This window comes from Vulpes vulpes, chromosome 8 (genome assembly GCF_048418805.1).
Source record: "Vulpes vulpes isolate BD-2025 chromosome 8, VulVul3, whole genome shotgun sequence".
Classification (NCBI taxonomy): domain Eukaryota; kingdom Metazoa; phylum Chordata; class Mammalia; order Carnivora; family Canidae; genus Vulpes; species Vulpes vulpes.
Genome location: NC_132787.1, coordinates 72,385,816 through 72,412,444, shown reverse-complemented (window position 1 = coordinate 72,412,444; position 26,629 = coordinate 72,385,816). Strand labels below are relative to the sequence as shown.

General features: G+C 42.1%; 1 protein-coding gene across 2 annotated transcripts in view; it reads right to left on the bottom strand.

Moving 5' to 3' along the window:
- USP39 (ubiquitin specific peptidase 39) overlaps nt 1–26,629 on the bottom strand; it is a 34,880-nt gene that overhangs the window by 1,324 nt on the left and 6,927 nt on the right. Inside the window, exons 4-12 of one of the 2 annotated variants that reach the window (XM_025994410.2) lie at nt 25,636–25,772; nt 23,916–24,068; nt 17,778–18,003; nt 16,422–16,499; nt 14,777–14,844; nt 14,111–14,299; nt 8,536–8,678; nt 2,890–3,025; nt 334–420 (exon numbers count right to left, since the gene is read on the bottom strand). In XM_025994410.2, coding sequence (XP_025850195.1) covers nt 334–420; nt 2,890–3,025; nt 8,536–8,678; nt 14,111–14,299; nt 14,777–14,844; nt 16,422–16,499; nt 17,778–18,003; nt 23,916–24,068; nt 25,636–25,772 — 1,217 coding nt within the window. The remainder of the gene's footprint in view (nt 1–333; nt 421–2,889; nt 3,026–8,535; nt 8,679–14,110; nt 14,300–14,776; nt 14,845–16,421; nt 16,500–17,777; nt 18,004–23,915; nt 24,069–25,635; nt 25,773–26,629) is intronic. The other variant, XM_072767063.1, reaches the window with a different exon arrangement.

Genomic DNA, 26,629 nt, shown 5'->3' with positions numbered 1-26,629 from the left:
TTAGCTAGGGTCCTGATAAGCCTAGACTCTTCCTCCTTGAAACCAGACCACATACCTCTGCAAAACTAACCTGGCCACACACATAACCTCCTCGCTCATCCACAAATCTCCCACGCTTCCCTGCCCTTCTCTTTTCTAACAATCATTCCTAGGTTCACAGGGCTATATAATCTGGCCTCCTCTTGCCAGATGCACTCCTCAGTGCATCCCAACAGGTACCCAGCCTAACCAAGGCTTTAACTCAATATCACTTCTTGCCTTCACTCATATCATTCCTCTCACTGGCCCCACACCCTATCTGTTCAGCACATAGCAAGTTCGTGGCCAACGCACCTGAATATAAGCCTCCGAGAGCGTGATCATCTGGGGAAGGATGTCAGTCACCTGCAAGTCTTGTAATTCATACCATTTGCCCGTCCCCTGCAAAAAGTATTAAGGGATAGGTTAGTCTCCTCCCTAAAACCAAAAGGTACAGAAGGAAAGGACTGCAGAAAAAAAGTGAGGAAAATCAGAATAGCCACTAGACCATCTCTCAGCAAGAATCATAATTAAGAGGGTGTATGACTTCTGCTTGGCATTATTCAATTTAAAGAGCTTTTGGAGTGCTGATCTTGGCAAACTCAACCCCTGCCGAGGATTCCTTGAAGTACAATGGAGTCTCCCAAGACTTTTAAGAAGAATTTAGGTAAGAGGTAGCCCTCTACTCCTCATCTAAGATAACTCCCTGCTGTTCAAAAATGACAGACTAGGGATGCCTGCATCTGCCTTCGGCTCCAGGCGTGATCCTGGGGTCCAGGGATTGAGTCCCACATCAGGCTCCCTGTGAGGAGCCTGCTTCTTTCTCCCTCTGCCTATGTCTCTACCTCTCTCTGTGTCTCTCATGAATAGATAATTGAAATCTTAAAAAAAAAAAAAAAAAAAAGACAGACTACACACACTGAGCAGGTGCAGTGTTAACTACTGGGAAAGCCTAAAAGTAGACATCCCCACACCCCATCCCAGAGAACACAGCAAGAGCCAAGAAAAGTGTCCTTCATGGACACAGTTCAAAATACTAACCTGTTTCCTTTGGTCCATAAAATCAGTGCTGCAAATACAGCAAACCTACCTTACTTCATGATGCCATACATAAGGGGGAAAAAGAGGCTTCTGGATTATGGCAGGGGCACTGCTGGACCTGCCTCATCCATCCAAACTTCAAAGAAATGCCAAAGACAGATACTACAGACTATAGATATTCCAGATAGTCCAATAGTTCAGAATACAGGAAACATAAGAAATGCTCAGGATCACATAATCAAGCCCCTATTCCTGTATTGAGAACTGGTTAAGAACCTGGTGAAACCAAGGGCGCCTGGGTGGCTCAATCAGTGAAGTGGCCAACTCTCGATTTTGGCTCAGGTCATGATCTCAGGGTCCTGGGATCAAGCCCCATATTAGGCTCCACACTCATCAGGGAGCCTGCTTGAGGATTCTCTCTCCTCCCTCTGCCCTACTCCTGCTCACACATGCACTCTCCCTCTTTCTCTCTCTATAAAATAAATAAATAAACCTTAAAGAAAAAAAAGTAAGTATCAGGGTTCAAATCCCAAATCTACCAACTTCAGGTAAATTACTCAAACTCTGAAGCTAGGTTTCTTTGGTTGATTTAAAAAAAAAAGAAAAGAAAAAAAAAGGTACTGGGGCCCCTGAGTGGCTCAATCAATTCAATGTCCAACTCTTGATTTGGCTCAGGTCATGATCTCGTCCTGAGATTAGGTCCTGCATCAGGCTCCCTCTGCAGGGAGTCTGCTTGAGATTCTTTCTCCCTCTCTCTCCATCCCTCCCCTGACTTGTGGTTTTCTCTCCCGCTCTCAATTTTTAAAAAAAGGAAAAAAAAAAAAAAAAGGTATTAATGCCTGTCTTAGAGGTTGTATTAAAGATATAAGTCAGGGGCCCCTGGGTGTCACAGTCAGTTAATTATCCGACTCTTGGTTTCCACTCAGTTCATGTTCTCCGAGCTATGCAATCCAGACACAATCCAGCCCCATATGGGGCTCTGCACTTAGCACAGAGCCTGCTTAAGATTCTCTCTGCACTCCTCTCCCTCTTAAATAATAAACACTCACACTTTTTAGCACACAGTAAAATCTTTGATAAACAGAGCTACTTATTTTCCCCCTATTCCCAGAAGGCTAATCAAACTAAAACAATCTATGCTAATCATCCATGTGATACCAAACATATCTTAAGTACATATTTCATCCATTTTTAGGTTGAGACAAATTCAAAACAGTTTTTTTAGCTGAAAGGAACCTTTAGACCAGTGCTTCATTAGACTGTAATTACATACCAGAGAGTCTTGTCAAAATGCAGATTCTGACTCCGTAGGTTTGCATGGGGCCTAAGATTCTGCATTTCTAGCCAGTTCTCATATGATGTCAGTGCTACTAGTTCAAGGATTCCACTTCAGAGGGTAAGGCTCTAGTCTAGGATAGTGGTGCTCAACCTTGGCTGCACAATGGAATCTCCTGGATAAATTTAACACCATGACACCTGGTTCCCACCTCCACATAATCTAATAGTATCTTAACTGACATTTCGAGCCAGATAATTCTTTGTTATGGGAGCTTCCTGTGCACTACAGCATATTTAGCAACAGCCCTGGTCTCTATTCCAGGTGAAAAAACAATTTGTTGTAATATAACTGGCTTTGAGTGTCCCAGGCATCAATCAGGATTTTAAAATCTCCCCAGGTGAGTCCAACATGCAGCCACAACTGAGACCCACTGCCTGGAACTAATCACTGACAGCTCTATTAGTTGCAGAATGCCAAGGCCAAGACAGGGCGAGGTGAAGAGAGCAGGCCACTGAAATGCCAAAGGAACAGCCACCATTTTTGCCACTCACGTGATGAAGCACGTGGATCCGGTAGGAGCCCTCCGAGGGCTTGCCGTCGTGTACAATGTTGGCAATGAGGTCATAGGTAGTATTCTTGTGCACTGCTTGTACTTCTTCAGACAAGTATTCTCTCAGATCCACATTTCTAGTGATGATGAAAATAAATCCAAGTATCAGACAAAGGCTATGGAGGTCAGGGAAACTGTCCATCCTAGAGAGCTACTGACCCCTACTTTAGGGCCCTGGATCTAGGTATACTTGCAGAACCATGAAATCCAGCTTGCTGGAAATTCACATACTTTGCCACAAAAATGAGTCAAACGAGCAAGATGGGCTCTACGGGGAAAGCACACTGTAAAAGCAGGCCTCGCCATCAAAACTGCACAGCCTCGTGTCATTCACATTAGAAATGGAATGAGGGCTCTGCTACTTCAGAGGTATGTAGGCATTTGAGCAGGTTGAGCCTAAAGCTCTTCTCAGATATGAAAAGGAGCGGCCCCATCTCCTCGGAGATGGTGAGGGTTAAGGGAGACCACAGGAGTAACACATCACCCCCCTGCTCTCTCTGGGAATCCCACAGGTGCAGTGTTCCGTTGACAGCCTCTGGCTAGGGAAGGCCTGACCACATGATTCTGCGAGTCACCACTGTAGAGAATCATCTGAACAATTCTACTAAGGCTAACCAGGCAAACCAGTAGCTTCAACACAAAAGGGGAATTTACTCAAGGTAAAGCAGAAATGTTGCCAAAACTAGGACTTAAAGAAGAAGCAAAATCCAAGGGGGCCATTTGCCCTCTTTTCTGCTTCTGACATCCGCGTTGTTCTTCTCCCTCCTTTGGCAGCCCGGCTTTCTCTTCTTTATGTATCCACCCTGGCTACTCCACAGCGTCCGAATTCCTCAGTTCTGGTTGCCAGAAGAAGCTGTCCCTTCAACTGGGACTTGGATATATCTATTTTATTTTGGGTATCTGAATATTCACTTTCAAGTATAGAGAAGCATTCTTGAGTCTGGAATAAAATCTCCTTTTGCGTTTTATTTGTTGGATTCTAACCATCAGTTGAAGCATAAATGTATACACCAGTTATTGCAGTCAATGTTATGATAATTGTCAACTGTGAAGATGGGACAAAGACAATTGTGAAGAACTTCCCTATAGTTCAACAGGGAAACTGTGACCAGTAACATAAATAAGAGAGACTATATCATATTCCTAATCTCTATAGAACTGGTGTGCTGCCTGATGACATACTACCACTCAAAATATGAAATCCAGTAACATCATAAGTGAAGGATTCATGGAAAATGCTAACAGTGGTCATGTCTGTGGTCACTTCCAGATGTGTATCTGCCTCTGAATTATAGACTGTGTATATATTACCTGCCCAAAAATTCAAAAATTTTTCTATGTAAACCATGTAGTAATAAACATGCAACTTTGTTCCAATAGCATTCTACATGTTAGTAACAGCTATCCTTTTCTATAGACTAATAGTGTACAGTGTAGATTGCAACATTTATTGTTGAAGATAATTTAGATATGAGTTGAAAGAAATCCATGAAAGCTCTAGAGAGCCAAATGCCTGCTGGCTGCAAAGAGCTATCTTCTAGTGCTAGCGATCCTCAGCTTTAAAAACAGCTGTCCTGGGCAGCTGTGGTGGCTCAGCGATTTAGCGCCGCCTTCAGCCCAGGGCATGATCCTAGAGACCCGGGATCAAGTCTGTGTTGGGCTCCCTGCATGGACCCTGCTTCTCCCTCTGCCTGTGTCTCTGCCTCTCTCTTTCTCTCTCTCTGTATCTCTCATGAATAAATAAAATCTTAAAAAAAAAACAAAAAAACATAAAAACAGCTGTCCAGACATGTCTGTCTTAAGAATCCTAGAGAATCTTCAGAAGTATAAATACTTCAGTTTTCATGACTGAATCAAAACTGTTAAGTGACAAGGGAATGAAAACATGTTAAATCATTTTGTTTTGGGATGCCTGGGTGGCTCAGTGGTTGAGCATCTACTTTCAGGGTCCTGGGATCAAGTCTCACATCCAGCTTCCCAGAGGAGGCCTACACCTCCCTCTGCCTATGTCTCCACCTCTCTGTGTTTCTCTCATGAATAAATAAATAAAATCTTTTTTAAAAAATCATTTTGTTTTAGAAAATAGCCAAAGGAGCCCACCACATTCCTCTCCTAATCAAAACAGCTCAATTCAGAGAACACCTAATTAGCTGGAAGTACAGCTTTAATCCTGTGCTCCAAAACCCTATCCCCAAACCAGCAGAGGGCACCTAATCATTGCAAGTCTGCTCAATCTCTGGTAAAAAGATGTGTTATGAATAAAACACAGGAGAAAAATTAGGTATGAAAAGAGACTTTTGCAAAAGTAGAGACTTTAGGGGCACCTGGGTGGCTCAGTTAGTTAAACGTCTGACTCTTGGTTTTGGCTCAGCTTATGATCTCATGGGTCATGAAACTGAGCCCCACATTTAGCTCTTCCCTCAGCATGGAGTCTGCTTGGGATTCTTTCCTCTTCCTCTCCCTTCCCCTCTGCCCTTCCTGCCACTTGCACGAGCTTGCTCTCTTGCTCTTTCTCGGTCTTGTGTGTGTGTACACTCTTTCTCTAAAATAAATAATTCTTTAAAAAGAGTGTAGGCTTTAGCTAATCTAGAACATTACATCAAAAGTAATTATAGTGCATAATGCATTTAAAGTGCAGATTTCCAGAATTAGTCTCTGAAAGGCTGACTAGGTAAGAATTTATCTTTTTCTTGGGTGCCTGCACCCAGGCACTTAACTAACTCAGTCAGTTAAGCGCCTGCCTTTGGCTCAGGTCATGATCCCAAGGTCCTGGGATGGAGCCCACATCAGGCTTCCTGCTCAGCGGGAAGTCTGTTTATCCCTCTCCTTCTGCCCCTCCCCTGTTCGTGCGCTCTCTCTCCAATAAATAAATAAAACCTAAAAGAAATAAAGGATTTAACTTTTTCTCAAATTCTCCAAAGTAAGCTTTCCAAGGACAAACTACTGAAGTCAGTTACCAAAAACCTAAATGCAGGGATCCCTGGGTGGCGCAGCGGTTTAGCGCCTGCCTTTGGCCCCCAGGGCGCGATCCTGGAGACCCGGGATCGAATCCCACATCAGGCTCCCAGTGCATGGAGCCTGCTTCTCCCTCTGCCTGTGTCTCTGCCTCTCTCTCTCTCTCTCTCTCTCTCTCTCTCTGTGTGTGACTACCATAAATAAAAAAAAATAAAAAAAATAAAAAAAAAAACAAAAACCTAAATGCAGCTGGTAGCCAAATAAACATAATCCAAGTGCAATGTAAAAGAAACCAACAGAGTAAGGACACTTCTGTGGTGACTGAGCAGGAACTATTATCAATACACAGTCGGCCTTCCTCTGGAACTGTCCTAGAGTCCAGAGCACTCCCTCCTACCAGGAACACACTGGTGACTGTGACAATTCACAAGAGTCCAGTTCTGAAAGAAAACCTCACTACATGGACTTACAGAGAAAGGTTCTCTACTGTCTCACTCAAGATAGCAGAGAGCTGGCTTCCATATCCAATTTCACTCTATCTGTCACACAGACAAGATGCTAGTGAAGAACATGACAAAGAGTGTGGTTTTGAAAAGCGAAGAGATTTTCCTGTAATACTAACTACAGAGGTTTTCTCTCCTCATCCCCGCAATTGTTCTCAGATTCCTGGTGATTGTGGAACTAGGAAAAATAAAACGTTATTTTTGGAAGGATTCCTAGGGTTCACCTAGTCCAAGCTCTCATTTTATCCATGTATGAATAACTCCAGTATATATGCAAATAACCTGCCCAAAGTCACACAGCTAGAATGGCACAGCACTGAAGCCTCTTCACTTTCAGGTACTACCGTCTTAAAAACACTACACAGAAGTAAGACCTAGGACCATTTTCAAAGGAGAAAATTGGCAGTCTTGGTGTAATTTAGGCAACTGAGAAACTGAGAGGGATGGAGAGAGAAAGAAAGGAAGGAAGGGATGAGTATTTATAAATCACAGCTCCCAAACTACTCTATGAAGGTTTGGGGGAAAAAAAAAACACAAAAAACAACCCTACTGAGCTAAACATCAAGTTAATCCTGTCATATATACACCCAAATCCTTTTTGACCAAAAACTACTTTAGGGCTCCATTCTTATCTTTTCTAAATGCCAGCAAAGAGACCCACACTTCCTCCTGCCAGTCCTACCACCAGGTTTCTCCATGTTCTCAAAGATATTTTGTTCAGAGTATGAAAAACCACGTCTCGGGATCCCTGGGTGGCGCAGCGGTTTGGCGCTTGCCTTTGGCCCAGGGCGCGATCCTGGAGATCCGGGATCGAATCCCACATCAGGCTCCCGGTGCATGGAGCCTGCTTCTCCCTCTGCCTGTGTCTCTGCCTCTCTCTTTCTCTCTCTCTGTGTGACTATCATAAATAAATAAAAATTAAAAAAAAAAAAAAAAAGATTTCGTTTTAAAAAAAAAAAAAAAAAAACCACGTCTCCTGAGAACTGGAAACCAACTATCTACCTCCAAAAGGATCTTGCAGGAACTTTCTGAGTTAGAAAGTACAGCAAAATGAAAGCATCTTGTACAACTCCTCCCAATTTGCATTAAAATACTCAAATGGGGGATCCCTGGGTGGCGCAGCGGTTTGGCGCCTGCCTTTGGCCCAGGGCGCGATCCTGGAGACCCAGGATTGAATCCCACATCGGGCTCCCGGTGCATGGAGCCTGCTTCTCCCTCTGCCTGTGTCTCTGCCTCTCTCTCGCTCTCTGTGTGACTATCATAAATAAATAAAAATTTAAAAAAAATAAAAAAAATAAAAAATAAATAAATAAAATAAAATAGTCAAATGGGCAGCCCGGGTGGCTCAGTGGTTTAGCGCCGCCTTTGGTCCAGGGCATGATCCTGGAGACCCGGGATCCAGTCCCATGTCGGGCTCCCTGCGTGAAGTCTGCTTCTCCCCCTGCCTCTGTCTCTGCCTCTCTCTCTCTCTCTCTCTCTCTCTCTCTCTCTCTCTGTGTCTCTCACGAATAAATAGATAAAATCTTTAATAATAATAATAATAATAATAATAATAAAATACTCATAAATGTTAGTAAAAAGACAACTGCATGATAAACTAAAAATAAGACCATACATCAAAATTTATCTTTCTTGCCACTAGGGAGAAATTAAATGCAATCTAGATTTTACCTTCTGGGGAAAAAATTAAGACAGAAGGACCCAAAGATGACAAGACAAATGTGGAACCATCACCACTATCCATGCCTACCTACAATATGCAAGAAGATGCAATGACCACCAAGATAGTCAGACTCCAACTGCCCGAGAGCATCTTCATGGCCAGGCAGCATCCTACCTGTCCTGCCCTACTTTCATCAACTATTTTTCCCTACATTGAAAGACTACACACTTCCCAGCAAGCAAGAGGACAAGAGGAGAAAAGGTGAAAGGAAGACCGCCTCGAGGTAAACATCTATCTTTGAAGTCCCTGAAATATTTGTATCTTTCCAACAAGAACCCTTAACTTACGCAGTGTCTGTAGGCTCTGTTCCCAGCAATCTCCAAGACAGTCCCAAATTAATGGTACAAAAATATGAAAAGAGATTCAGGCTCACTACCCCTAAGAGGAAGTGAAACAGAATACTCACGTAATAGGGAAGTTGACAATAGTTGGATTCTTCTCCACAAAGAAATTGTTTTTAGTGAATCTCTTAATACAAAAGATGAGATATGGAGGGAGCTTGGTGAGCTGGAAGCGCTTTAGAAAGTTTTCCTTGTAGGTCTTATATTCCTAGAAAGAGTAAGAGGGAAATTATCAAATCAGTGCTGGAATACTGGGCCAGGGAGTAAGTTTTGTTTTGGCTTGGCTTGTTAAAATCTTTTTTAAGATTTTATTTATTTATTTATGAGAAACAGAGAGAGAGAGAGAGGCAGAGACATAGGTAGTGGGAGAAGCAGGCTCCCTGAGGGGAACCTGATGCAGGACTCAATCCCAGGACCCTGAGATCACAACCAGACACTCAACCACTGAGCCACCCAGGTCCCCTTGTTTGATTTTTAAATATAATCCTACCTTGCGCTTAAGAATTCAGAAGACACCTGATTCCAGAAGCCACATAAAGGGTCTGGGACAGCAATGCAGCTAAGGTTGCCTAAAATACAACTGCGGGCCATGTTTACACCAGCACATGAGCATGCTGCTGAACTCCACCCATGGCAATGTGGGTGTGTGTTTTTACAATAAAAACAAAAATGTCAGATGAAAAACAAGATTTGTTAAAAGCTGCAGAATTAAAACGACAAAAGTCTCACTGAATTCAAAATAAAGAAGCACCTCCTGACCAGAGAGGCATACACCCACTGAACAAGTACTTTTGAAGCAGTGAGGGGCTGCTTATCATTGAGAGTATCCTAGCAGATCTAAGAACTAAAACCACAAAAGTCTTAGAAGAAAACATAAGGGTAAATTTTCCAGGCCTGGGATTTAACAATGGATTCTTACATATGAAACCAAAAGCACACACTTCAAAAGAACGCCTAGACAGAATTTCATCGAAACTTAAATCGCTATGCTTCAAACAATACTATCAAGAGGGTGAAGATGCACTCTACAAAAGAGGAGAAAATGTCTGCAAAATCAGATATTTGATAAAGGACTGGAATCCAGATGATATAAAGCATTACAACTCAATAATAAATAGATAACCCAATTAAAAAATATACAAAGGATCTAAAGAGACAGTTCTCCAAAGATGATACACAAAGGGCCTAGGACCACATGAAAAGACACTTAACAGCATTAGTCATCACGGAAATACAACTCAAAACCATAATGAGCTACCACTTCACACCTATTAGGTAGGATGTCTCTAACTCAGAAGATGAACAATAACAACTGTTAGATGAAGGTGAAGATGTAGACAAACTGGAACACTCCTACACTACTGACAGAAATACAACACAGTGTAGCCACTTCAGGAAATAGTCTGGCAGCTCCTCAAACGGCTAAACAAGTTACCAGAAAGCCTAACAATTTCGCTTAATTACCACCCAAGAGAAATGAAAACACGTTCACAGGACAACTTGTAGACTAATATTTATGGCAGCATTATTGACAGTAGCCGAAAGGTAGAAACAATCCCAAATGTCCATTGACTGCTGTATGGATAAACAAGATATGGTATATTCACACAATGAGATATTATTTGGCCACAAAAAGGAATGAAGTAGTGACACGTACTACAATATGGATGAACCTTGAAAGCATTACACTAAGTGAAAGAAGCAAATCATAGAAGACCACATATTATAGAATTCTACTTACAAGAAATGTCCAGAATAGGCAAATCCAGAGAGAGAAAGTAGATTAGAAGTTGCCTATGGGGGGCACCTGGATGGCTCTATTGTTAAGCATCTGCCTTTGACTCAGGTCATGATCCCGGGGTCCTGGGATGGAGCCCCACATCGCATTGGGCTCCCTGCTTAGTGGGAAGCCACCCTCCCCCTTTGCCTGCCACTTCCCCTGCTTATCTCTTTCTGTCAAATAAATTCTTAAAAATCTTGAAAAAGAAAATAAAAAGGCTGCCTATAGCTAGGGGAGAGGAGAAGGTTGAGATGGTAACTGAAGAGTGATGAAAACACAAATGATGAAAATGTTCTATAACTGTGGTGATAGCAAATCTGTGGATATAGTAAAAACCATTCAATTATAAACTTCATTTTTTTAAAGATTTTATTCATTTATTCACATGAGACAGAGGGAGAAGCAGGTTCCCTAAGGAAGAAGGAGCCCAACAAAGGGCTTGATCCTAGGACCTCGAGATCATGAGCTGAGCCAAAGGGTGACACTTGACCAACTGAGCCACCCAGGTGCCCTAAGTTATAAACCTTAAATGGGTTCACTGTATGGTATGTGAATTATATATATCTCAATAAAGCTGTGTGTTGTTTTTTTTTTAAATCAAGTTCCCTGTCACATGATGAGTAACCTGAGAACACTGGAGAAATAAGCTTTCCATCTCTGGTACACACACCATAGGCACACTTCTGACAAATTTTTGATCATCTACAGATATAAACACTACTGGAAAAAATATTTTTTTGTTGGTATCAAGTAACTTCTGTGTGGTTGAAATAACATACTGTGTTAAAAGCCAAAAAAAAAAAGAAAAATTAAAGTTTGGGTTTTTTTTTATTATTTTTTTAATTTACTCATTTGAGAGAGAGACAGAGCATGCGTGCCTGTGTGAGAACAGAGTGAGCGAGAGCACAAGCAGGAGCGGGGGAGGGGAAAAGGTCTGAGGGAGAAGCAGACTCCTCGCTAAGCAGAGAACCCAATGCAGAGCTTAATCCCAAGACCCCAAGATCATGACCTGAGCTGAAGGCAGACACTACACCAACTGAGCCACCCAGGTGCCCCAAAGGTTTTTAAGTAATCTCTACACCCAATGTGGGGCTTGAATTTACAACCCCAAGATCAAAAGTTACAGGGATCCCTGGGTGGCGCAGCGGTTTGGCGCCTGCCTTTGGCCCAGGGCGCGATCCTGGAGACCCGGGATCGAATCCCACATCGGGCTCCCGGTGCATGGAGCCTGCTTCTCCCTCTGCCTGTGTCTCTGCTTCTCTCTCTCTGTGTGTGTGACTATCATAAATAAATTAAAAAAAAAATTTAAAAAAAAAAAAAAAGTTACATGCTCCCCCGACTGAGCCAGTCAGGTGCCCCCCACCAAAAAAATTTTTTAATCAGGTAAATGCTAAGAGATTTCACTGTTATATCTAAATCTATGAACAAGTAGACCTCAAGAAGCATTCTTTTTAATTATCTCAGACTTGGGAAAGATTTAACACTTAAATGATATCATAGCCTCAAAGTTTTCTCAGGAGTTCCTGAGAAAATGGTGGGGCAGGGGACAGCAAACCACATTCATATAGCAAGGAATAATTTAGCTGTAACTACACATCATATTGTAATAGCACCATTAATCAATTTTATTAGTTTCAAAGTTTTGTCTGCGTAACTTTTTTTTTTTTAAACATTTTATTTATTTATTTATGAGAGACACAGAGACAGAGAGGCAGAGACAAGGCAGGCTCTATGCAGGGAGCCCAATGTGGGACTTGATCCTGGGACTCCACGATCACACCCTGGGCCAAAGGCAGGCGCTAAACTGCTGAGCCATCCAGGGATCCCCCTCTGCATAACTTATAAACGTGTATAATTTCATGCTTGCTTAAAAGCTATAGGTATAATGAGCTTATACCGAAGTTTATATTTATACTAACTAAAGTATTATTATAGTAAAAATCAATTTAAATCGATACTGAGGGTTCATGGGAATCTCAAAATTACTTAAGTTTGAACAAACAGTGATAACAGGGACCAAGAGTGGCATGGCTGAAAAAGTCAGATGAAAAATCTGAGTTTAGACTCCCAGTTCTGTCACTTAAAATCATGAAATAAAGAAATTGAGCTACACAAACCCTAAAGTGTCTCTTTCACCTCCCCAAAATGAAACGAGTCTAAAACACAGGTTAGACATCTTAGGTATCATTGTTACCAATCTGTGTGTGTGCGTGTATGTGAGAGACATGGGCAGCTGCCACTATACATGACATCAAGAGACTGTTTTGCTTACTAAACTTCCTAACAGTACCTGACAACGGACTTGGGCACTGGACAGAAACAGTGATGGAGGTCAGGGGAGGTGTGTTTTGGAGTTCTGGGGTGCCTGTCAAGCTCACAATTCAGCCTTTTCAAAGGAAGGCCCCTAGTCACAGGGTCCTTGAACAGAATGGACACCTGATTCAAACAGGCCTTTCAACTCCATCCAGGGAACCTGGAGCAGAGGCAGGGCCTTGGAGATAAGGTAATGGCAACCTGTACAAGGGACAATCAACAGACCGCCACTTCTGACAACACCTGCGCTCTCGTTTCATCCTTCCAAGTCCTGCTCAGTTCAAGTCTCCCTAAGATCCTAAAGAGATAGATGCCTTTCAATACAGTTTCTCTTTTAGTGAACTTTTTATGGGTATTTAATATCTGAAAACAAAAGAACCTTAGCTAATGAAAAGGCAGAAACAGTATGGAATGAGACATTAAGTTAAAAAAATTCTGGGACGCCTGGGTGGTTCAGTGGTTGAGCAACTGCCTTCGGCTCAGGGTGTGATCCCGGAGTTCTGGGATCAAGTCCCACATTGGGCTTCCTGCATGGAGCCTGCTTCTCCCTCTGCCTGTGTCTCTGCCCCTCTCTCTGTGTCTCTCATGAATAAATAAATAAAATCTTTAAAAAAAATTCTTCCAGTAAAGAACCAAAAGGATTAAATCTGTCTAGCATGAAAAAGGGAATGAAACCAAGAAACAGTTAATCCAATAGATAAGATACTTTTAACTTCATAAAAAGTAGTATCATAGAGGTGCCTAGCTGGTCCATCAGTTAAACATTCAACTCTTGATTTTGGCTCAGGTCATGATCTCAGGGCCCTGGGATCGATCCCTGCATTGCATCCGGTCTGCACCCAGCAGGAAGTCTACTTCAGGATTCTCTCTCCCTCTGCTCCTCCCCTCCCCTGCTCATGCACATGTGCGCATGCTCTCTCTCTCAAGTAAGTCAATCTTAAAAAAAAAAAAAAAAAGTAATGTGACAGAATAAGTTATTTCACTTTATTTATATTTTGGTTCTGTTTTTTTCCACTTTAATATTGACACTACATTTTTTAAAAGATGGGAGTTTTTCCTACTTTTCTGAGCGTCTACTGTCCTAAATATCCCCTTCTTTCTCCAACCTACCCAGAGGCAGATGGATTAAAGGAACATATGAGAAGTACAAGAAAGGGCACAGCAAATCAAGTTAAGAGTTGGGGTAATCCGCTAGAAACAGCATGGAGTCTGGGAGCCTCAATACAGATAATACGTTTTATGATAAATGCATTCCACACATATGGTGACCTCAAAGTATAAAAAGAAACTGGGGGCAGCCTGGGTGGCTCATTGGTTTAGCGCTGCCTTCAGCCCAGGGCCTGATCCTAGAGACCCGGGATCGTGTCCCACATCGGGCTCCAGCATGAAGCCTGCTTCTCCCTCTGCCTGTGTCTCTGCCTCTCTCTCTCTCTCTCTCTCTCTCATGAATAAATAAAAATAATTTTTAAAATGTTTAAAAAATAAAAAGAAACTGAAAAAATCAACCGAGAAAGGGGCATCAGCAGGCAGCTGTGCAAATGGGCTACCTTCTCAGTGATACCGTTGAACTTGGCCAGGATGTTGAAGAGCGGCACCTGAGGGATAATGAGCTGCTCCTTCTCATCCTTGTAGAGGGGAGCAGTAGGGAGATCGAGTGTCAGGTACATGAAGGTGGACTCCACCATTGTCTCCTGGTATTCATCATTATGCAGCAGCTGCTCTTTTTCTTCTGCTGGCTAGAAATGAAGGAGAAGATAAAGGAGGGAAGGAGAATGAGCAATAGAGACCATCACACGAAAAGAAAATGTTTTTGTTACGTTTACTTCCTTTTGTTTGTAAGTGAATGAAAAGGGTACCCAAGAGACTGCGCATTTCATGGGCAGCACCACCTGGTTAGGGTAATGCAAAAACTGATGGACTTCCATCTCCAAAGACATTTAACTTAAATATCGGACTTTTTAAAATATTTCCAAATGGTTTAGAAAGCTCATCTGACCTTTCTGAAAAACCACGCCAGCACCACCCAGTGGCTAACTTCCAAACTTAATGAACACACCGGTGTGACAGGAATCTAAGGAACTGTCTCTCGGGCAGGGTTGTATAGAACCTCATCCTGGGGCAACGGGCCTTGATAGCTAAGACTCTCTTTGTCAACCCTAAATCCTCTCAGGCAAGATAAATCAGGCCAAGAGTCAGGTTGAGGTTCAACTCACCAGATCAGGATGAGGAAGCTTTTTAGTGAAGATCCTCATAGACCCCTGGAAAACATCAGTCACAATAGCTGTACAAATGGAAATCAAAATGCAAATTCTGTCAGGTTGGAAAGCATTTCCAAAATATAGTCCTAACTTCTAAATTTATGAAATAAACCAGCATCTTCTAGCATAAGACCTAAAGCTCTCACTAAACACAGAAGTACCTATGTAACATATACCACCATAGTACCTTACATTATTTGTGCAAGTAATTATTTTATGTCTGTCTTCTCCACAAGATGCCCCTTGACCCTCCAGCACAGGGTCTGGCCCATAAGAGAAAAATTAAGTGTGTTTGAAATGAATGAATGATTTATAAGGCCTAGAGACTTATCACAAAAAAATTCATAAGCAAAATAAGATAGATCCAAAGAATTTCCCATAACCATACGCTGTATGCAAAGGAAGACAGGAGTCCACCTTGCGCTAGACATAAAAGAAATGCAGAGGGGATCCCTGGGTGGCTTAGCAGTTTAGCAACTGCCTTCGGCCCAGGGCATGGTCCTGGAGTCCTGGGATCGAGTCCCCCATCGGGTTCCCTGCGTGGAGCCTGCTTCTCCCTCTGCCTGTGTCTCTGACTCTCTCTCTCTCTCCTGAATAAATAAATAAAATCTAAATAAATGAATGAATGAATGAATGAATGAATGAAATGCAGACTAAGGGACAGGACAGAGAAGAGAACCAAAGCAATGAGAGAGAAAGAACAACAGGGTTCTAGAATCCTGATAGGACACAAGTTACAGAATTCATCAGAGGATGTGCACAGGCTGAAGACATCCAGCAGAGGTGGCACGGCAACCTAGTAGAAAGAACGCCAGCCCACAATTCCACATCAATATAAACATCAACACCAGCAGAACCGAAAAAAGGACAAGAAAAAAAATGCATTAGGTCTCCAAAATTATTCATCTAGCTCAGCAGTCTCTAAGCTAATGGTTAATTTTGGCATTCATGGAAACCGTCTAGTTGTAATGCCAACATGGATATTAAGGATAGAGGACTTGAAGACTGAGAATCTTTTTGGAAGACAGCCTCATTTCTCCAAGTACAGGCTCAGGGGGAGGAACTAGCTTTTACTCTGCTTTACCAATTTAGAAGCCACGCAAACACCTCAGTGAGCCCTCCTCACATTAACTCTTGCACTACCAGACTACCAGTTGACAAAATGCTGCCAGCCCCTCAGCAGAGAACTGGATCAGGATTTCTAGAGTGCAATTGTATCCATTTCCATGTATTAACTAAGCATGCCATCAGATAATAACCATATCCTAATTTTTTTTAAATGGAGAGGAGCCTGTTCAGGAATAAAGCTTAGTTCACGTGTACATAGACACTACCCTGACACAAAAAAATAAACAGTTAAGAAAAGGATAGGAAATTGCAAAGTGCCGTAAAAACAAGCAAACAGGGATCCCTGGGTGGCTCAGCATTGAGCGTCAGGGCATGATCCTGGGATCAAGTCCCGCATCAGGTTCCCTGCATGAAGACTGCTTCTCCCTCTGCCTATGTCTCTGCCTCTCTCTGTGTTTCTCGTGAATAAATGAATAAAATCTTAAAAAAAAAAGTAAACAGAAAAGAGCTCTTACAAAAGAAAATGACTTACTCTTCTTTTTCTTCTTTGTACCCCCCAGAGCTGAGTGCAGAGCATTCAGAAACCAGGACAGGAAGTCAACTCCATCCCCTGGAAAAGAAGGAAGGGTGGGACACGTCAAAGCTGGAAATTAGTATAACACAAACCATGCACTGGCTGGCATGATGTCACATTCCTGGTTTTCCTTTCCTTCTAGGCCTCACCATTCCTTCCCCTGGCTGCCTCTTCTATTTGGTCAGTAAATGCTGGCACTCCTCAAGGTCAAGCTCTTAGTCTTCCAGTCTTCACTCTCTCCTTGGGCTCTCTGACCCAACTAGTACCTTCGATTATCATCTCTACTTCAAACTTGTATCTCACCACCCACCAAAAGCCAGTATTAAATTTCCCCTCTAAATCACTCTTCAGCCTGTATCATGTTTTTAAAACTTAAGTCTGATGTCACATCTTGGCCTAAAGGCCTTCACTAACTCCCCACTGCTGTCAGGGTATAACCCAAGCTCCTCTTTGTGGCACCTAAACCGGATGATCTAGTCCCTCCCTCCCACCTCAGCTCTCACACTGTCCCTTGGACTCTAGGCACCTGGCTACTGGCAGCCTTCCATCTGTTCCGGGCATGTCCACGCTGTTGGAAGCATCCTCGCTACCTGGAATGCCCAGCCCTGACCTATCTCCACTGTGCCTAGAACTCAGCTAGCTCTTCCTCCACTCTGACCCTGGCCAACTTCCCAGGTGCCCAGCTGGGGCTCCTTGCTTCATGCCCCCTCCCAAAGCATACTTCACTTCATCTATCATAGCACTTACACCCTTGAGTCAGCTTTTTACACAACTATCTTCCCCACTAGAATAGGAGCTCCTGGAAGAAAAAAACTGTGCAGCTTATCCCTGTTGCTCTAAAACCTACTAGCAGCACGGAAGGATGGTGAATAAATAGACACGAGACGAGAGGATGCTGTATGAGATCCAAGTGCTAAGAGCTACAGAGTGTCCTCTCTACTCACATGGCAATAACTAGTTGTACTTAGGAGGGATGAAAAGAGTCAAAATAGGTCATTGGAGTATCTAGTCTGCAGAATGACAAAATGAGAAGCAAACATGGCAAGTGCTTCAGGGCTGGTGCCTTTCTCAAAGCCTCCTCATCTTCCCCTCAGCCATACAGTTTAGTTTACCAAATAAGACAGACTTTCTATCCAGATGAAGTCACAGGATTCTGAGCAGGGCAGACTGATGAAAGGAATGAGGAACCCAATCATGCTATCAACTAGAAGCACACCCAGTTATAACAAGGTTCACTTCAAGTGCAAGTAAGTTTGCTCATCAAACTGGTTTTGTTGCCCTTCCATTAGAAAAGATGAAGGACTCGTTCCTTACCTTGCTTGGTGATCTGAAAAGTCTTCTTGCTGCAAAGGACAACAGCTTGAAGCATCTCATGGGGAGAGACATGCGCCTTGAAATTTCGAGGGTTCCAGAGCTTTCTCATCAGCTCTCCAAAACGCTGGACCAACAAGAACATGATATCCCCCGGAGGACGCTTGATGTTCTTATAATTATCTTCTTCCAAGAAGTAGTTCCGTAGAGGAGGAACATTAGATAAAGCCTAGAAGTAGAACATTCCAATTAATCCAGAACCCCCATGCAGGGCCCTGCACACAACCCCGGAAACAAGCTCTTCTACTAGAATTGGGCCTGTGATGGCCCTCAAGAGGCAGAAGGAAATGCTCAGGTTTAAAGTTCATGTTATAGAAACAACTCTGTACTATTTCACATAAAGTCCAGTTCTGTAGACACTTAACTGACATAGACATAATGAAGAAGTTTTGTTACAATTTTAATTTTTTTTTAAGCAATGTCTATTCCCAAAATGGGGCTTGAACTCACAATCCCAAGTCAAGGGTCACATGCTCCACCAACTAAGCCAGCCAAGTGCCCCAAAGAAATTTAAAAAAAAAAAAAAAGGTATTTAAGTCCCTATTCACTGACTTTTTTTTTTTTAAGATTTTATTCTCAGATGCTTACTGGTTGAGCCACCCAGATGCCCCCACTGACCAGCTTTTTAAAATAATTTCCTTTATTTACTCTAATTAGGCCTGTGATTATCTTTGGATTCATAAGGAATTGAGAGCTAGAAATCTAAATACTCCATCTGGCTAGGGTACAGATTACTACCTGGAGGCCAAAGATCCCACATCTCTTCATTGTACATAAAAATAATATGGGGATACCCAGGTGGCTCAGTGGTTGAGCACCTGCCTTCAGCTCAGGACATGATCCTGGAGTCCCAGGATTGAGTCCCACACTGGGCTCCCCAGAGGGAGCCTGCTTCTCCCTCTGCCTATGTCTCTGCCTTTCTGTATCTCATGAATAAATAAAATCTTTTAAAAAAATAAAATAAAATGAAATAACATGTAAATTATCTTAAAATCCGGTGTTTTTCCCAAATGTGGTATTTACTGAGAGAGTGGTAATAAATATAAACAAAATGAAATAAAAATGAATTCTATAGAAACATGACATAAAATGAACATATACATAAAAGAGACTGATGCTGTTAGGATTGAAACGGTCGGGATCCCTGGGTGGCGCAGCGGTTTGGCGCCTGCCTTTGGCCCAGGGCGCGATACTGGAGACCCGGGATTGAGTCCCACGTCGGGCTCCTGGTGCATGGAGCCTGCTTCTCCCTCTGCCTATGTCTCTGCCTCTGTGTGTGTGTGTGTGTGACTATCATAAATAAATGAATAAACATTTAAAAAAAATAGGATTGAAATGGTCAAAAGATTTAGGAAAACAAAAATACATTTTACCTCATGAGGCACAACGATCAATACTAGCCATGTGGGTTCAGGAAGAAATACATGCTCACTAGTATGAGCTACAAAACTGGGAGGGAGACCACAGAAGAGACCTTAAATAGACACAGTCTCCCCACAGTCCCCTCCTAATTGGTTTGTGAATCCTTACCAGTACTGTGCTTACTATGGGCACAACTTTTTTGGCAAGGTAATTCATTTAGAAAGGAGGACAGGTTTCTGCTGGACACAATAAACCCAGGTGTCTTAGCGGAAGACAACTCAGGACAACTCCAGACACAGGGAGTACCGTAACAACAGACATGATCAGGAAAGCCCCTGCAAACTGAGCTCAGCTAAACAAGAACTTCATGCTTAGAGAATAATTACCAAAAAATGAGTTACTATCTAAAGGAAAGCAATCTGGATAAAGTTCATCCTAGTTCTCAGTTCTCCAAGCTCTGGAGGAAGCCTGCTCAGGGGCTTCAGCAACAATACAAAAAGTAAGTGTCAGAAACTATTCAGCCTCCAGCTGGAGTATTTCATCCATTCAATCCCATTCTAGCAGCAATAATATCACAAAGGGTTTGTTCATCTCATTTTATAAATAAAAACTTCCCATGGGAACTAAAACCCATCACAAAGCCAAGGTTAATGCCAGGCTTCAAATCCTTTGTTCATCTTGCAAGTCTTCACAAAGCCATGAAAGACCATAAGAGAAGCAAAGTCTCTCTCTACCTAAGAATTTGACCTTTCCAGGGTCTAAAGCATGACATCAGTCACACACACCAAAACTAACAAAAACTTCATAATTTTTTACCCAAATTCTTTATGCAAAAATACCATAAGCAAAGTTTAAAGGCCTAAGAACTGGAAGGAAATGTTTATAACATATACAATAGGATGCCTGGGTGTCTCGCCAGTTGAGCGTTTGTTTGCCTTCTGCTCAGGGCGTGATCTCAGAGTCCCGGGATCATGTCCCACATCGGGCTCTCTGCATGGAGCCTGCTTCTCCCTCTGCCTGTGTCTGTGTCTCTGCCTCTCTCTCTCTCTCTCTCTCTCTCTCTCTCTCGCTGTCTCTCATGAATAAACAAAATCTTTAAAAAAAAAAAAAAATATATATATATATATATATGCTACCAAAAAAGGCTAATATATATCTCTTAAAGCTCAGTGAAATAAACCACCAATAGAAAAATGAGTACAGGGATCCCTGGGTGGCGCAGCGGTTTGGCGCCTGCCTTTGGCCCAGGGCGCGATCCTGGAGACCCGGGATCGAATCCCACATCGGGCTCCCGGTGCATGGAGCCTGCTTCTCCCTCTGCCTGTGTCTCTGCCTCTCTCTCTCTGTGACTATCATAAATAAAAATTAAAAAAAAAAAAAAAAAAAAAGAACTTTAAAAAAAAAAAAAAAGAAAAATGAGTACATACATCCCAACATCACATTAAAAAATGAAAATAATCGGGATCCCTGGGTGGCGCAGCGGTTTGGCGCCTGCCTTTGGCCCAGGGCGCGATCCTGGAGACCCGGGATCGAATCCCATGTCAGGCTCCCGGTGCATGGAGCCTGCTTCTCCCTCTGCCTGTATCTCTGCCTCTCTCTCTCTCTCTGTGTGACTATCATAAATCAATAAAGATTAAAAAAAAAAAAATTAAAAAAAAAATGAAAATAATCAATTTTAGAAGCTAATGAGGAAAGGTACATTAAATGTATCAAAATGGGGAGTAAAGTGTGACAATGCAAGATGAATCCTCTTTTGTGTTGTTGATGGGTATGGGAATTGCTACAAACATCCTATAGCCCAGTCTCCCCACTGTCCCCTCCTAGGCCTTAAATACACTAACACAGAGGTGATGATTAAGCTTTAATTCATCCACAAAATGGATTAACATATAATTATTAAAGATGCTGCACAAGAATACGTACAAGCCTATTTCAGAGGTATCACAGGTTCAGTTTCAAACCATCACAATACATAATACTACAATAAAGAGAGTCAAATGAACTTTTGGGGTTTCCCAAGGCATCCTAAAGGTTATGTTTACACTACACTGTAATCTTTAAGTATGCAATAGCTTCTATCTATAAAAACAACATACAAAAAATTAAAACAACATATATACCTTAATTTAAAAATACTTTATTGCTAAAATATGCTAACCATCCGGGCACCTGGGTGGCTCAGTGGGTTAACCATCCTACTCTTGATTTTGGCTCAGGTCATGACCTTAGGATTGTGAGACTGAGCCCCATGTCAAGCTCCCCAAGGGGCATGGAGCCTGTTTAGGATTCTGTCTCTTCCCCACCCTCAGTCCCTCCTCTCACCCGACTCATGCTCACACTCTCTAACGAAAAAAATTGCTAACCATGACCTGAGCTTTCAGTGAGTCACTCTCTTTTTGCTGGTGGAAGGTCTTGCCTCCATGCTGATGGCTACTGACTGATCAGGTTGCTGAAGGCTAGGGTGACTGTGGCAGTTTATTAAAATAAGGTAACAACTGAATCTTCCTTTCATAAACAATTTCTCTATGGCATGTAATGCTGTTGGATGGCATCCTACCCACGGCACCACTTACAAAATTAGAGTCAATCCTTTACAACCTTGCTACTGCTTCATCAGCTAAGTTTATGTAATACTCCAAATCCTTTGTGGTCATTTCCACAATCCTCACAGCATCTTCACCAGTAGATTCCACCTCAAGAAACCACTTTCTTCACTCATTCGTAAGAAACAACTCCTCATTCACTAAAGTTTTATCATGAGATTGCAGTGATGCAAATATAATAAAAAACCTGAAGTACTGCAAGAATTCTCAAAATGTGAGAGTCAAGAAGCGAGCAAATGCTACTGGAAAATTGGTGTTGAAAGACTTCCTCCGGATGCTTGGGTGGCTCAGCAGCTGAGCGTCTGTCTGCCTTCAGCCCAGGGCATGATCCCAGAGTTCCTTGATCGAGTCCTGCATCAGGCTCCCTGCTTGGACCCTGCTTCTCCCTCTGCCTGTGTCTCTGCCTCTCTCTCTGGGTCTCTCATGAACAAATAAAATCTTTAAAAAAAAAAGATTTCCTCAACACAGGGTTGCCACAAACCTTCAATTTGTTTTTTTTGTTTTTTTTGTTTTTTTAATTTTTTTTAATTTTTATTTACTTATGATAGTCACACAGAGAGAGAGAGAGAGGCAGAGACACAGGCAGAGGGAGAAGCAGGCTCCATGCACCGGGAGCCCGACGTGGGATTCGATCCCGGGTCTCCAGGATCGCGCCCTGGGCCAAAGGCAGGCGCCAAACCGCTGCGCCACCCAGGGATCCCCAAACCTTCAATTTGTAAAAAGAACAACATCTGAGAGGTATAAAAAGCAAAGTGCAATAAAATGAAGTATCCCAGTAATGATTTCATAATATACCTTTTTCTTAAATTTTTCTTTATTTTAGAGAAAGAAAGAAAGAAAGAGTATGTGAAAGCACATGAGCAGGGGAAAGGACAGAGGAAGAGAGAATCTCAAGCACACTCAGCGCTGAGGAGGGAGCCTAAGGCAGGACTCACTCTCACAACCCTGAGATCATGATCTAAATCAAAATCAAGAATCAGATGCTCAAACAACTGAACCACCCAGATGCCTCTTTCAAAATTTGCTTTTAAACCAGTCCATAATGGACTACTAGAGAAAGGGAAGAATGAAGACTTCACTTTAAACTTTCTATATCTTCTACCCCCAAAAAGATATTTTTTTTTAAGTAATTTTGGTCAATTAAGCAAAATTATTAATTTTCTTGTGTTTATCAACATCTTCTAACCATCCTACAATGCATAATATTACTCAGTTTTTTAAAAAAAAAACTTTTTTTGAAGAATTTATTTATTTATTTGACAGAGAATAGGAGAGCACAAGCAGCGGGAGTGGCAGGCAGAGGGAAAGGGAGAAACAGGCTCCTCGCTCAGCAGGGAGACAGATGCAGGGCTCCATTCCAGGACCCAGGGATCATGACCTGAGCCAAAGGCAGATGTTTAACTTACTGAGCCACCCAGGCGCCTCTACATAAACAAACCTTAATTGCAAATAAGACAACTCTGGTTTTCTGCATTCCTCAGTTCAAGCCTTAAGCTTAAGAGCAGGATCAAGACATCAGACAACTAGCACAGGAACATCTGCACTATTTCACACACACACACACACACACACACACACACACACACACACACACCATCTTGCACATATGTTTCTTATTTGGTACTCCCAAGCCATACACACATTCTATCCTTCATTCCTTGAAAACTCCAGAGGCCACTGACTCCAGAGGCTAGAAGAGGCCTCACCATCTGGCAGCAGCCCTTTGAGCTGACACAGAAATGTTCTGTTTGATATAGAACACTCAAGTACAGGGGCGCCTCAGTGGCTCAGCTGGTTAAGCGTGGGCCTTCAGCTAAGGTCATAATCCCAGAGACCTGGGATCCAGTCTGGTGTTAGGCTCCCTGCTCAGCCGAAAGTCTCCTTCTCCCTCTGCCCCTCCCTTCTCCCACTCATTCTTTCCCTCTCTCTCTCTAATAAATAAATAAAATCTTAAAAAAAAAAAAAAAAAAAAAGAATAGTCACGTACAGTCCTCAGCAAGACTTGATGTCTTCAAGAACCAATGATCATAACAGAAGGGAGTCATTTCTTGGCTAAACTTCATGGTATTCCCAGGTTACCTCTCTCCCTCCCCCACTGTTCCCATCCTGATCCTACCTGAAGGACAGCGTTGGCGTAGTCGTTGGCCTTTATGTTATTCAGGCCCACAATACCTGGCAGGTAAGTAGTACCATCATATGCCCGGGAGAGTTTGGCTTGCTTGTCCAAGTTTGCAATCTGCTGCTTTGTGAAAGTGGGCTTCAAAACATACTGCAAAGCAAAAGAAAATTCCAAGCTGTTGCAGGACTGCTACAGAGTTCACAAGATATATCTGAAATAGCAATTTCTGCCAGAAACAAGAAACACTTTGGTTGTGAATGCCTCACCACACACCCAAAGGGCTCCCAACAATAGGTATAAAGGCTGAGGTAATATGGAACAGGCCCTCTCCACATTATTAATGTAGAAAGGGATCTCTGTGTTTAACCCAAAATCACTGAATCCTAGGTCTTTCCTCAAGCCCCAGGTCTGGCCAACTCCATGATAAATGACTGTCAGAAGCTGGAGGACACTCAAATTTCTGCAAGCAGCAGGAGGAGTCTCACATAGGACTTCACACAGAGCCAGTATAGGCCCAGCACAGAAGCAGGAATGCAAACCTGAGACCTCATGAATTCTCTGTGATTAGAGGGGCAGGAACAGAACCTTCCCCAGTCCCAGAGTTACAAGGGTCGTTATGTAAAGGGCTGAACAAAGGTCTTCTACTAACTCATTTTAAAACCTTGCATTTATTTGTTTCTCTTTCTCCAAGTATTAGAACTACTTTAACCTCGATTATTAATAGGCCTATAAAACTTATAAAAGCAGCATAGTTTCAAAACTCTGAACACCAAGCTTTCCTTAAAAATGAACAGAGCAGTCAACATGTGTATGTAAACACTTGCTTAAAAGGAAAATAATAATCAACAGTTCCAACATTAATCAAACCCAAGAAGACTTTCCATGCTCTCCACTTAAGTACAGTGACTCTTGGGGCACCTGGATGGCTCAGTGGTTGAGGGTCTGCCTTTGGCCCAGGTTGTGATCCCAGGGTCCTGGGATTGAATCCTGTATCAGGCTCCCTGCAGGGAACTTGCTTCTCCCTCTGCCTAGGTGTCTGGCCCTGTCTCTGTGTCTCTCATGAGTAAGTAAATCTTAAAAATCTTTAAAAAGGAAAAAAAAAAAAAAAAAAAAAAAAAATACAGGGACTCTTGGCACAGATCCACACCAGAGCCCACATATGGGATACACTGGCCATTCTGGCCGCATCATATCAAAAGTAGCCAGGATAAAAAAAAAATAAAAAAAAAATAAAAAAATAAAAAAAATAAAAAATAAATAAATAAAATAAAAAAATAAAAAAAAAAAAAAAAAAAAAAAAAAGTAGCCAGGAGCTGGTATGCAGCTTGATATCCACTGTCCTCCTACACCAGGCCCAATTCATATCCCTATTCCAAAGTGTGAAAGCTTAATATAGTTCACAAAGTAGCCATATTTCTTTAGTCCTAAAGTTAGAAAGTAGCCATATTTCTTTAGTCCTAAAGTTAGAAAGTAGCCATATTTCTTTAGTCCTAACTCTCAACATTAAATGCAGAAATAACAGCTAGGCTACAGATCAGACCACAATTATGAATCCTGACCTTCTTACTAGTCTCCCTGGTTCCTCCCAAAGAAAAAGAAGCCTCTCCAAGCCCAAGGGATTGAGATTCTTCCCTAACCTCAGGTGGGGCAGATCCCCAGGAGCCCTAGGATGGCTCCCAAGAGAACTAGTTCCAAATCAACCCTCATGGACACATACTGTGATATCCTCCAGGGAAGAATCGATGATCTCATAGTTGTCTGGAAGGCAGTAAAACTTGAGAGTGTGGAGGTTGAGGAAGACATGATGGCTAAACTGGACACTGTGAATATAGGCATGAGACTTCAAACCTCGGCCTGTAAAGAAGGATGAAAGGCTGTAAGAGTAGGACAGATGCCAGAGAGACACAAATCAGATTTGATTTTCCTTTCATAACTTTGTACTGGAACACACTAATACCAGCAAAAACTAAGTACTATACCATTTGGGCAGTGAATCTCTTACATGAACTTGTCCCATCACAAAAAAGAGGAAAAAAGAATAGCACATTAGTACTTTATTCCCTGGATGGCATAAAACATTGGTTAGAGAAACTAATTTCATACACATAAATGTGAAATGTGTGTGTGCATGCAGTTGTGTATGAGCTAGTTCCACTTTATCTAAAAGTAAGACTACCTACGCATAGATTATATATAATATATGCACAGACATACATAGATATGCATATATACATGTACAAATACAAATATCCATCATCATTCAGTCCTGCATTTCCAAACACCCACATTCAGGACAATCCTGTACCTATGTAACTTTGTTCAGAATGCCACTCTTTTCTAGAGTCTCTCTACCTTAACCCATTCAATCCTCTATGTCCTACCAGTTCAAGTCCCACATTGACCTCCTCCATGAATTAAACACAAATGCTCCAGCTAATATTGATCTCTACGTATTTTAACTCCCATAGTCCTTATCCATACTCACTGCCACAGTCCAGCAGTAATCCTTATGATCTTATAGTTTGCTTATTGTTTTATGTGTTAACCTTGACTATGAGCTCTTTATAAGAGCAAGGAATGTAGTTTATGTTTCTTTTGAATCCTCCAGCATACTGTACATAGCATGTGCTTGGTCTGAATGAATTGACTAGTTCCAGAAAAGAAAAGGATGAAAAAGCCCTCAGAGCAAAAGGATTTTCAAAAAAAGATAA